The sequence below is a fragment of the Aquila chrysaetos genome, chromosome Z (assembly GCF_900496995.4).
Source record: "Aquila chrysaetos chrysaetos chromosome Z, bAquChr1.4, whole genome shotgun sequence".
Taxonomy (NCBI): Eukaryota; Metazoa; Chordata; class Aves; order Accipitriformes; family Accipitridae; genus Aquila; species Aquila chrysaetos.
The window spans coordinates 48788989-48802999 of record NC_044030.1 but is presented as its reverse complement, the minus strand read 5'-3'; the positions used below and the strand labels follow the sequence as shown (position 1 = coordinate 48802999).

At 38.0% G+C, this 14011-nt stretch overlaps 1 protein-coding gene across 2 annotated transcripts in view; it reads right to left on the bottom strand.

Moving 5' to 3' along the window:
* Positions 1-14011, bottom strand: part of PCSK5 (proprotein convertase subtilisin/kexin type 5) — a 261404-nt gene that overhangs the window by 231133 nt on the left and 16260 nt on the right. For both annotated transcript variants that reach the window (XM_030004192.2, XM_030004193.2), the window contains exon 2: positions 3396-3500. In XM_030004192.2, coding sequence (XP_029860052.1) covers positions 3396-3500 — 105 coding nt within the window. The remainder of the gene's footprint in view (positions 1-3395; positions 3501-14011) is intronic.

Here is a 14011-nt window from a genome sequence, read left to right as displayed (position 1 = left end):
TCTACAAACTCTTCATCTCAGGTAACTGTTCAGTATAAAAAGACAGCTTTCTTATCTACAATGTCCATGTAACTTCTATGTATTATTGTCATGCATAGGAGCTTCAACTCTGACATTTCATTGGAACTGCAATCTCTTCAGTGATAGAAAAGCTCCACCTGATTTTCCTTATGCTTTTTATTCATATAAAGTCTGACTTACAGACTGAGGTAACAATCATTCTTTGCAATTTTTTCCACTTTGTGACTCTTTGTTTCACTACCGTGGCAAAGCCAGAGGTGCACCACAGCTCTTTATTCCCACCCCTGCAAGTGCTGTAATAGTCTGATTTCAATAGAGGGTCTACCAGCAATAAACTCAACAATTTAATAGTTGAATTAGAGCTTCAGGATACCTTTCAGCTATGGACTGGTTCTGTCCATTTTCCCACTTCCTTTTTGCTCCTGCTCCCATTGTTTCATGCATTGTGGCGTCACCAAAATAACTTTGCTGAGCAAACTCTATGAAGTTAAAAAAGACTCTTGTTTCATGGTATGGTGCTTTCATTTACCCCTGCCAAAGGCTAACCACAAGCAGCACATCAGCTGGAGAGACAGGAAACCTCTGTAATAGATTTCATTCAACGCTTAGCTTTGATGCATAGTACTAATCTCTGCTTTGAATCCACAAACTTCTCTCACTTCTTTGTTTTTCTATCAACACATAGGAAACACCACATAACTATACACAGGCCTGGAAAGGATGCTGTGGATAAAGCTATGTTTCAAATTTTCTACATGACAACCTATGTTATGGACATTAAAGCCTCATTTGGGCATCTCTTCCTAAAACTACTTAATCCATTTAATCTCTAAATGACAACACGTAGCATTGCTAGGCAAAGACGTGGATCATAATGGACAAATGTATTACACTGCATATCCTTTATCTTTGCACCTAAATACAGATTAATGCTTGGTTAATGCTGAGAAAATTGTCAAAATGTGTAATCCACATGTCTTCAGTTTATGCCCTCTGTTGGATCTATTCATATTGTTTATAAGTGTCAAGAGGCTTTTCCAGAAGAAAAAAACCAAGCCAAAGTTCTTCAGAGCAATTCATATATTGAAATCTACAATAGCAAGATTTTATACTACCTGTATATCTTTGTGCATTCATACAGTGAAATTAAACACTATCCACACAAGTAGTTTAGAAATACCAGATTTCATAACGGTTCTTCCATTATATGCAGTTAATTACTTAATGAAATACCACTCAGTAAAAATTCCATCATTTAAAATTTCATAAAGGATCAAAGTAGTGATCCACATCTGAAGCAAGCACAGATCAAGTTAATTGTGTGTACATGTTACACGGAGATTGTGTGTTACATGGAGAGGATTTTAAGCATTAAGTAAACTACTGTTAAGTGATTTGGAAAGTAAACAAACCACAGTGCTCCTTTGTTCACAAATACACATGCCATCTAATCTGCTGCAAATATTGGCATTAGATACAGTAACACTCATAAATATAATAGCATATAGTACTGGTCCTTTAAAATTCTTATAGCCGTGCAATATGCCTTATTTAAGATTAAAGCTTTTGTTTTTAAAAGGTCCAGCTTATATATTAAAATTAGATCTCCAGTCTGCCTTGATAATCACTAAATGTTATACACACCGAGGACAAACCGTCCTTTATTCTACAAATACATGTCCGTATATTGACATGTTTGCAGCCACACAAGAATTCCCAAGCCCATGTTCAGTTGAGTAGTCACAAAGTCAATCACAAACACTTTTGCCAGATCTCAGTATTAGACCATCAGCTTCTCTTTGGGTACAGAATCATTAACAGGGTTGAGTACCTTGCACAACCCTCACTAAAGCTTTTCAATATTGAAGTGATATTTAACAATGATTCAGAAATTCAGAAATTCTGTACCAGCAGCAGGACAGACTGGGCACAAGACCTAAACAGCCTAACATGGAAAGCACTGGAAAATAAATGATGGCTCTGATTTTTTTCTGCTTTAGAGTCTCTCATGATTCTGGCCACAATAGTCTGGGCTGGCTGCCATAGGTGCAGAAGGGGTATCTGGAAGCTGGGTGTAACACCAAAGTTTATGGTGGTACGTGCGTGTGAACTTGTGTGTTTGTGTGTAACTCACTCCACCTCTGCACACATGGAAAAGAGCATAGGCTGACACAGATGTGAACACTTTCCCTTCCTTTTGTGGTATCGCCTATTCTAAGTGCGGTGCTTGTTTGAACGCTGGGTCTCAGCACTTGTGGGAACAGAGGTTTGGGCCCTGATCATTTTCATATTAATCCCCAAAATATACTGCTCAGCAGAGCTACTGATGTTATTGAAGGGTTAACATGTGCACTTCCCTAGTCATGTCCCATCCTCAAGAGGAACTTCAGCCCTAAATATGGCTTTCCAGACTGCAGAAGTATTCCTGTATGATGCTAAACTTGTACACTGTACATCTACAGTATTCAAACTGTATTTTACTGATAAGTTTTACTTCTCATAAATTATTTGTCAAGTAAAACCTGACAAATCCTTCACAGACAACAGTCATCATCCAAGGACTTAAAAAAAGCTTGACTCTGTTATCACCAGTGAAAAACACCAGGGACTTTGGGGTTTGCTGGTGAGAGTGGGTTGCATGAACAGCATAAAAAAGCTAATTAGATCTTCTCCAAACTTCCTTTCTAAAAGAAAACCAGAGGAAGTCCAATTCTACAGTCACTGATGAAGCTACTAAACACTGAAATTAAAGGATTAAAACAAAAGTGTGTCTTGGGTACAGATACAACACAATATTATACTTAACTATAAATCAGTAATTAAATGATGTTGACAGTTTACCTACTATAATATATAGCCCAAAGATATGACACCATTTTTCAAACAGATCTTAAAATTAAGATCAGTAGGAACTAGCAAAAGAACCACAGAAAAGAGCATTCTTGTTTTAATCCCTCATACACCAAGTCCAGAAAAAGACCAGAAAAAAGCAAGAGAAACTTTCCTCTGAACATCATACCATCCTACATTGCTCATCTTCATTCTGAAAGCTGGTTGATTTACAGAAGGAGATCTGCAAACATGAATGTTACACATGTGGTTTTGCAGAGAAGCACAGCACAGTGATTAGTGCATTAACAAAATTCCTGTACTCCTCCATGAATAATGTTGGACCTTATATTCCAAGAATAGCACATACTTAATAGCATGGTATTGTCTTTGCTTTGTTTTAATGAGAAGCAGAACCTTAGCAAATAGATAGTGTGTCAGTTCTTGTAATGCTATATGCCATTCAGGTGAATGTCCTCTGGTATGATATTTCATATAAAAAATGCAAAGGCTTTTGCCTCAGACATATACATGGATTTTCTTACCTTTGGCTCCATTGAAATGAAGCTGTGGGTACCTCTACTTGAAAGAACTGACCTTTTAATTGTTTTACTATGGTAGAAGTGGTAGTAATCCTTCAGTGTTCCAATCTGTAAGGGGAGAGAAGAAAAAAAGAGAGGGAGATTTAATTTATGAAAACCAGTTTTCTGGTTTTCATTTCTAAAAGTCTATAAATTATGCAATTTCCTGTGTGCTGAAATGTTACTTGAACCCAGTGATCATCTTTCAAAAGAAGGACATATGATATGAAATGGATGGAGTGTCCTTGAGGCAGTAACTGCATAACCAAAGATTATACTTGAGCTGCTTAGTCTGGCTGTATCTACCTTTTTAATGTTTAATTTATATGCAGTACTTTAAGTAATTCTATATCAATCTATATCCAAACTGTCTTCAAATGGCAAGTATAAAAATCATCAAATGGCTATATGGTTATTAAAAAGCATTCCATCCAGTTTGCTTAAGGAAATGTACTGTAAAATGCACTAGATTTGGTTATTTATATAATTAAATTATAAAAAGGATGTTCATAACATTAGACTATACCAAAGGAACAGGCTTCTCTTCCTGCCAAATGTGGGCAAGAAAGAAGTAGAAGAAAGCAAGCAGTAAGTTCATAGGATAATGACTAGCTCGAAGTACAAAATTAATTCATGCAAAATTGCAAATTTCACAACAGTACAACAAAAATACTTCTTATTCATCCCATCAGTACACATTAGCAATGTAAATATTAAACTAAGACAGCCTTCACAATTTGACAAAGAAATTTTCCTTTCCAGAATCATTAATATCTAAACATTCATAACTTGAAACTTTAGTTTCACGTACCTATAAAAAAAATAAAAATCAGCCTCCTTGGCTTTAGGGAGAATGTCTCTCCAGCTCATTTGGAATTTGACCTTCTATTTCACTGCGAATCTTGTAAGACACTTAATAATTTAGTTAGAAGTTCCTTAATGATGAGAAAAAAAGGGACAATTGAGCTTACTGTCATTTCAAGTTGGAACTCAAGGTGACCTCAGAGAACAGGCAAATAAATCTGAATGAAATCACCAGAGAGGATGGAGCACACTCAAAAACTCTAATCTTAAAAAAAAAAAACCCAACAGTATTCTGAATTTGCATCTATAAGAATACATGTTGGAAACTTGAGAGTTCAACAGTAAAGGTTCAAAGAGAGCTGGAAATAAGCCACTGAAACACTCCAAGAATATGCTCTTAGAATATTAGAAAACAAAAATATTGAGAAAATATCAAAGTAGACTAAGAAGAAATATTGATAGAAAACTATTATTCTCAAGGATCACTTGAATATTTTACCTTAAAATTTATAGATGTACACAGCACAGGGGAATGAGGGAGAACTTTTTTTGGAGGGAAAAAAAAACCCCAACAATTTAAATTAATTCAACTAATGGGAAAAACGGCAACAGGGTCTAAGATATTAATCCCAGTCTGTGCAATTGGTCCATCGGTATCTTCATTTCAGGAACAATGACTTATGTTTAGTTTAACATGCAGTTAAACTGAGTTAGTTTATCATAAATTAAATAGGAATTGGTTTGACTAAGCCTAATTAAAGTATATTAGCACTGCGATAATAATTTCATGCTGCCTTCTCTTTGAAAGGCAACTCCAGCTGAAGTGGTGCAAGTCTATAGCATGGATGAGCCCTGTCTCACACCTCCACATGCATGCCCATTAATAAACCCTCCTTAAACATATATGGGGAATTCTTCTTGTGGACACCTCAAAGAGCTGCAGCTGAACCCTGGGCCTTCTGGCGAGGTCCCTGCTGAGCGGAAGCTAGCCAATATTATTCCAATCTACAAAAAGGGTGAGAGGGAAGACCCAGGAAACTATAGACGTGTTAAGTCTAATCCCAGTTCCTGGAAAAATTAGGGAGATTATACCAGGTACTATTGCAAGGCATTTAAAGAAGAATGCAATCATCAGGCACAGTCAACACAGGTTCACAAAGGGAAAGTCCTGTTTAACGAATCTGATATCCTTCTATGGTGAGGTAACCTGCCCAGGGGGTGAAGGGAAGGTGGTGGATGTAGTTTTTCTGCATTTTAGTAAGGCTTTTGATACTGTCCCTCACAGCATCCTTCTGGACAAGTTGTCCAACTGTGGGATGAGTGGGTTCACGGTGCGCTGGGTGAAAAACTGGCTGAAAGGCAGAGCTCAAAGAGTTGTAGGGAATTGGGCTACATCTGGCTGGTGACCGGTCACCAGCAGTGTTCCTCAGGGTTCAATTCTAGGGCCAGAATAGGGTTCAATATATTTATCAATGATCTGGATGCAGGGGTTGAATGCCCCATTAGCATGTTTGGGGATGATACCAAACTGGGAGGTGCTGCTGACTCTCTTGAGGGACAAGTGATCCTGCAGAGGGATCTGTATAGATGGGACCATTGGACTGTGATTAATGGGATGAAATTTAACAAGTCAAAATGCTGGATTCTGCATCTAGGACGAAGTAAGGCCAGGCACAAGTATAAATTGGGAGAGGAGTGGCTGGAGAGCAGCCCTGCAGAAAGGGATCTGGGGCTGCTGGTTGACAGCAGGCTCAGTATGAGGCAGCACTGTGCCCTGGCAGCCAGGAGGGCAAACCACGTCCTGGGATGCATCAAACACAGGATAACAAGCCAGTCAAAGGAGGTGATTATCCCGCTGTATTTAGCGTTGGTGCAGCCTCACCTCCAGTACTGTCTGCAGTTCTGGGCCCCACAATTTAAGAAGGATGAAGGTCCTTGAATGCATCCAGAGGAGGACAACAAAGCTGGTGGAAGGGCCAGAAGGCATGTCATTTGGGGAACAGCTGAGGACTCTGGGTTTGTCTAGTTTGGAGAAAAGGAGGCTGAGGGGTGACCTCATTGCTCTCTGCAGCTTCCTGACAAGGGGACATGGAGTGGGAGGTGCTGATCTCTTCTCCTTGGGATCCAGTGACAGGACATGTGGGACTGGTTCAAAGCTGCACCAGGGGAGGTTTTGGCTGGACATTAGGAAGCATTTCTTTACCGAGAGGGTGGTCAAACACTGGAAAAGGCTTCCTAGAGAGGTGCTTGATGCCCCATGGCTATCAGTGTTTAAGAGGCATTTGGACAATGCCCTTAATAATATGCTTTAACTTGGTCAGCCCTGAATTGGTCAGGCAGTTGGACTAGACGGTTGTAGTAGGTTTCTTCAAACTGAAATAGTCTATTCTCTTCCACTGCATCAGAAATAGTCTATTCTCTTCTATTGCATCACTTTTGACCACATTAACTAGAGTTTACTCTGAGTTTAACAGCCTGCAGCACATTGAATATCCCCTAGCATCAGGCTACTGTTGCGCCCTTTTTGAATTATTATTATTTATATCAACCACTGAAATTTGGTGCCGTGGTTAGCAACAGTGCAGGTGATGGCATGCTTCCCTGATACAAAGGGGTGTAATGAGTCACTTTCTGGACATTTCCTGGACTCATCAGTAGCTTCAAACAGGGTTGAAGTGCTAACTACTGGAAAGTGATGCTACTCTTGCTCCTTAAGTCCTCAGAGATCAGCAAAGTGCACATACACCATACCAGAGTACTCTACAAAGGTTACAGACCTTTTATGGACCTTGCTGTCTTCAGAGTGAATTAGAAACCTACTACTCTGTGTGTATGTGTGTGTCTACACAAGCACACACATTACTGAAAAAACACAGCTCAAGCAGGTAACTATTTTGCCACTGCACAGAACTGCACAAATAGAAAGGTCATATTTTAAGGAAAATAAACATCTGTCCTGCTTTGTGCTACACAGACATCAATATCACCCAGTTCTCTGTGTCTTGTCTTGCACTAGTTTGAGGATTTTATTTATTTATATATTTACTAAAGATAAACTCTAGCTGACCCCTCTAAGGGCATCCAAACCAGCAAATTTAGGAGATGACATAATTGCACTCCTGGAGGTCCTACAGTTTAGCAGCACTAGCCACCCACAGAAGAGACTGGAACGATCTGTGTGCTCTACCTTCCAGCCAAAGGGGGACAGCCTGACGCTTTGTAATGCTTGACAGCTGTCCTCCCTCTGAGACCTTGCACTGAGAAGACAGAATTAAGCCCTTAGAATTAAGTGTGGTAATTGTAACGCCATGTCTTCCAGGCACCATCAGTTTTCAGATAATAACAATTATTAATAATCATAATTAATTAAAATGGTGAGATCTACAGCTTTAGTTCATAACTGTCAATGAAATAAAAGGATCCCAAATCTTTTAAGTGGAATTTAATTCATATTCACTAACTGCCAGTGCTTCTCACAGTAAGGTAACACCAGCATTATTAAAAATTTTATTGCCCTCTTTTCCCTTAATGGGAATTTACTTAGACCTTCCAAATCCTTGGACCACTTGGAGAACAGTTAAACCATGGAAATATAGCATAATAAAACTTATCATTATGGATGTTTTTGTTAAATTGTGTTTTATACTTTTAACTACCAGGTCTTAGAGGCACTCTCAGAGGAAAAGCAATGCAAGGACAGAAACACCAGACTGCAGTCTCTAACTACCTTAGAGACTGATGGCAATTTAACTGTTTTATCCTTGGGAAATCTTTGTAATCTCCTTTTTGACCCGGAGGACCTGATTTCTTTAAAAAGAAACAGAGAAACATTCCTGAGGAATTGCCTGGCCAAAAGCAAGGAGAATGGATGGTGGGGGCAGGGGAGACTTATTCTCTTTAGGAGTAATCTTCATCACTGAACATTCTAAATAGATATATACATGCATTTTAATAGTATGATACCATGTTTATTCAAGGATTAAAGAATTCCTGAAAGTCAGAAACCTACAATATCACAGTGGAATCCCAGAAAACCAAAGCATCCTCATATTTACATTAATTTTATATTTATTAGGTCTTATTTTCTATTTGAAGTTGAGAAAATGTGTGAATTTTAAAGATAATATGAAACAAGAGCCAAACTTTCCAGGCTTTCTAGGCTTGGAAAATATTTCTTCCATATGTAGTTTTATAGTCTAAGGCAATATTAAGATAATTTAGGACATAATTACTGAATGAATTCATTTACATCCATATTGTGTCCTCATTAACTCTGTAAGAAAATACAAATGCTAAAGCTGCCTGTTAAATCTACGTTAAATATATATATGATCACCAAACTGACATATCTGACTAAGCTCTGAAACTATAACTAAAACTTCCATGTAGCAGAACATGAGCAGGGAAGTCATTCAAGCTAATGGGAAGGAACCCAAGAGATGCCTTCCCAACAGTTTCTTACCTAGTAAGTAAACTTTTTTTTTAAGAGAAGATTCACCTAGACATCTGGCTGCAAAGTACACTTGTCCCAGTGGGCTGAAAGGAAAACAATGTGCTGTTGAGCAGGTGAACGGGCGGATATATTGTAAGGGTCCCCTGTTTCTCCAGTCTTTAATGACTTTGGTCTTAATTGGATTGGGAAAGGAAGGCAGATCAGGTCCAAATCTGGTTCTGAACTCTATAAAGTGCTAGAAGAGCCTAAGAAGCACAGATCTGCTGTTACCCCTCTGCAGACCTGGAACATAAACCATTATAAATAGGTACAGCAATGTACCTCACGTGGGTGGTAGATCTGACCCTTCACTTCTTTCAGAATTGCAACAAATTTCCAAAGTGCTAAAATCCTTGACAGAAGGAAATACCAAGAAGACAGAGATGAAGAAAGTTTATCAAGTTTACTATCATCATCTCATTTTGACAAAATCACTTCAACTATATTTCAAACTTTAAAATGTTTAAAATATTGTCACATTATATAAAGTACACTGGAAATAATGTTTCAGAGCAAGAATGAAAACGTTTTGTTCTGAAAAATTTGGAACAGAATGTGTTGGTATTACCGGAGTTTTCTTCCCTGTGTTAAATGCCAGTGAAGCCAACCTAATATCACAAAGCACTTTGACAGACCCAAATGTTGACACAGGTTACAATACCGCTTATGCTCCTTTGAGGCACACCACTAATGAACGTGAAGGTGAGCCTATAGCCCTTAATTCTGATCCCTGTTGGCCCCTTGTTATCCACAGGTGAAGACGGGTTCATTGATACTACAGAAAACTGCCAGGACCTTTCCTTCTTGTGTCCCTCCAGACTTAGGAAGTATTAAATATCTTAAAAACAGGGTTCTGATCTCAGCGTTTAGGGGCAAGAAAGCCCTGCAGAGGTTGTTAATTGTTCACTGACCTACTCAAATTAAAGCACCCATATCTGAAAAGGGCATGTTCATCCAAGACCTGCAACCTGAACCTGACTTGTATTCCAAGCAGCAAAACAGTGTACTGGAGTTTTTTTGGGGGTTGGGGTTTATTCCCATAAGATACTGCAATAGTGACCACACTTTCGTAACCTCCAGCTCTCTCTCCCAACTCCCACCCCTGTTGGGTCAGCACGGACAGATCTCCATCATGCTGAGGCTGGTGAAGCAACCACCATGAGGACAGCTGCAGAGCTGCTCCCCCATCTGACCTCCAGACTGAGATGGGGGCTCTTTCTCTCCCAAATATACCCTCTAATCAAAAGCTTTTTTATTGGTTTTTTTTGTCATAAGAATCAGGAGTTTCACCTCCTATGTGTCATTCACAAGAAATAATAGCAGATTTTGCCCACATATGGCTCATTGCAGTGAAGTGAAAGACTGGACCACTTTGAGTTTTGCACAATTTGGGGCTCTCACAAAGATCAGTTTATGAAATATTTAGGAGAGAGAAGCACAGGCCCTCGGGACCTTTCTCAGCCTAAAACCTAAAATTCTAACTCTTAAGAAGAGGCCTCTATCTAAACATTTAAGCTCTCTGTTAGACCCCAGTCGGGCTGATATCCTACACTACCCTGCATGAGTTAGAATGGCTTCTTGGATTACTACAGGCAGATAACATTAAAAAAAAAGCTGAAACCACTGGCACTACTGAACACTATGGTCTTGTCTTGAGCTGCAGTAGTAGCAAGATAATACTAGTGACTAGTCTAAAGGATGGAAATAATGATGTTTAGTCTCTGTATTACAGAGGCTCTGAATCTGTACAGTACAGGAATATCTACCAAGTGGGGGAGAAAAAGTGCATTTTTAATGTGCCCAAACTTAGTTTACTAAAGGAATTTGAAGCAACAGCAGAACCAAGGTGATGTGGGTATCAACACAGATTGTCACCTCAGATGCAACCCAGACTACTCTGAAAGCTTGAATTCCAGCTACGCTCAAATGCCCAAGTAACCCAGTTCTCAACTCTATTTTAAGCCCAATTAGCTAACAGAAGTTCGACAGCCCAAGTTGTGAAAACATCTCTGTATGTGCTCGAGGTAGAAATAGCCTAACTTGCCAGTTCATATTTTGCTTCTCTCACATTCCTTTCTCTTCAGGTTTGTTTTAAAGGGAACTGATATGTCTGCAGAGCATTGCTGTTCCTGAATAGTGACACTGAACAAGTTGGGCTTGGTCTTAAATGCACCTCTCCTTCTTGAAACATTTTTTGAGTCTCCTAGATGGAAAAAACCCTATACTGTAATCAAGAGGTTTTATGTTAAATCTTTGGTCTGGAGGACAGGACAGTTTAGCTGGAAAAAGGAGAGGCACTTCTGAACCACCTGCATATGAAAAATAAACAAAACTCCAAAACAGTCAGATAAATTAAACCATATGGCTATTACAGCAGAAACATCACAATTTCCATAGAAATAAATCAGGTTGTATCTCTTCACACGGTAGGAACATGCTAATGCTTTACCACTTCACCTTTGACATTCCTTCTCCTGTTTAAATGGGGAGAAAAACAAATCAACTTACTGAATTAACATATGCCACTCTGGACTTCTTCTGTATTTTTCCTCTGTGTTTCAGCTATCTGAATGGAGAAATTTTGTCTGGGCACTTACCTTGAGCTAGGAAAGTACAGTTTGGTTTTTTAAACAGTTGATGTCAAAAATGAGTAACAGAGCCATTAAAATAAAATAGCTCTGCATTATGTTCTCTCAGATAACGTCACTGCTGTTGCTTACATACTGCTGTATCTTGCTTTAAAAATAAAGTAGCACATTAACTCTTTCATTGGAAAAATAAACATAGGCTTTCTAGTCTTTTAACTTTTCAGGTGCCTTTGTTTGTAGGATAAAAAAGTAACAATATCCTGAGGTCAATTATAATTCTTGATATCATTCTAATTCGGTATCAAGGCTGAGATTTTTTCAAAGTAATTTCTTAAATTTTAATGTGATTTTGGATTTTTTATGTATCTGTTAGGAAGCTTTAAAATTCTGAGAAAATACTACCATAGCTAAACTAAGTAAAAATGCAGATTAAAAAGAACATAAAAGGAACATTTCAGTTTGCAGTGGAAATTCTTTACATGAGTTCGTATATTTAATTTTTTATTACCTCTATAAAAATACTTTCTCTAATAGGTTTTCTTTTGAAGACTTTCTACTGCATTCCAGAATATAATCTAAACATATTTAAAGTCTCAATTCTAAACTATAATTAAAATGTAATTCAAATTAAAATCTAAATGTAAATGTAGAATTCTAAATTCCTAGTTAGATTTATTCTAAAATATATTTAGAATTCCAAAATTCTACTTCTCTAAATAGGGAAATGTTCTACTCTAAATATATTATAAAATATACTTAGCAATATAAAACAAATTAAGTTTCCTCTGAGACTGATAATCGGCCTATAACTTTTACAAAGTTCAGGTAAATCGGAAAAAGCTCCCTAGATCATATCCTCTGCATACAGATTACTTTGTACAATTTTATTTTAAAACAAGTATTGCCAAATGAAATTCTACTTTTTGAGATTCCAGTACTTTAGTGCTCTTTTGGTAACCTTATTTAACATGTGGAATTACTTGGAAAAAAAAGAGAAAAAAACTAATGACCAAATAGCAACATAAAATGTTTTGCTTCATCAAAAAAATAAATGTTTTGTCATGTAGCACAACTAAGTTTCAGTACAACTATTTTTGGAAAAATGGGAAAGCACCAAGTCATAAAAGAGGTCACAGGTCTCAGGAGATAATATGAATTTAGATATTAAAAAGATATAAACTATAACTGTATCATAGCTTTATTCTAATACACACTAAATCACAGTAAGATTTATTAATTTAATCTACCCTACTATACAGGATGAACAATCCTTCCAAAGAGGATTGTGGCATCTTTTTTGGATTATATATTCATATAAATCCCGTGGATATTGGATATTCTGCCTTATTAATTGAGTTCTGAAAGGAGGGAGCAGTTAGCTGATTTTCTTTAAAATAAAAATACAACTTTCATTAAAAACAATGCTATTTCTAAAAGTGCAGGAAAAAAAGAAGAATACGCAAGCCAAATCATAAAAAGAGATATCCTGAAGACACATGTCAGGTAAATAAAGCCAAGAAAAAGCTGCCTGAATAAAGACCAGGTGAAAGTGCTGTTTGAGTCTTACATGGATAAGCAGTGAAGAAAACTGTGCCTTACACGCCACAGGTCACATGAGACCACAGTAAATACGTATTCCTTCTAAAAACCATGACAGAAGCAGAGCCTGAGCCTGGCCCCTGCCTTTTGGTGTTGCAGCTTTGAGAACAAGAACATGCATCAGTCTTTACAGGAGGACAAGAGCTGGCAGACCTCCTCGAATCTCAACTGTGCTGTGCGTCAATACCGTCTGAACTTCCGCTATGTGGTACCACTTCCCTAGAGACGAGGGTAAATATGTCCTCACTGAAGTTAAGAATGAATAAAATGTGAGAAGTGGAAGATATCTGGACACTATGTTGATTGTTCAAACATTAAATTGAAAGAAATATCACTATAGTACTTGAAATCTTTCTTTTAAAGTCAGTAAGGAAGAGTTTCACCCACCTCCTCACTAGGACCAATAAACAGGTTGCGACTATTAGAACAAAGTTCAAAAAAGTAGCTAAAAATTAATGAACACAGAGTCCTTAAGTATTCGGGGGGGGGGGGGGGGGGCAGAAGGGGGGACAGGAGGCTTTTGTATGAAGTGCAGGTTTGGTCTTCCAACAGATATATTTGCCTAAAAGAGCTGGTGGGAGATAGTGAAGAAAGCCATTTCCACATCTGTCATGTGAAATTTTACAATTCAAGTACAACAATGGGCATTAATAATTCCAACCCCAGCGTCACCACGAGCTTCGCCTAAGGAGGCATCGCAGCAATTGGCAAGTTCATGTCCCTATCAAATCAAGCAATGCAAGGTTGCTCAGCAACCTGTGACCGTGGGTTTGCAGTTCCAGGGCAACATTACACATTTCATGAAAATTCTCAAACGGAAATCAATTACTGCCTTCATTCCCATTAATCTTTTCTATTGTTTCTTTTCAATACAGAAAGCAGTGCAATGTAAACTGGTAGTTCATGCCCCTTTTTGTGAAGCCCAATGAGTCACCACCTTATTTCTGCAAGTAAAAATGAGTGCAACAAAGTGTGTTTCTTTTCTGCTGTACTAACAAACTTAACCTCTGCAATATTTCAAGTGACTTCAAACACAGTAATCATGCATTGCAAGTTCAAGCCATACCAAACATTGTATCTGCAAAGAAACTGTTAGG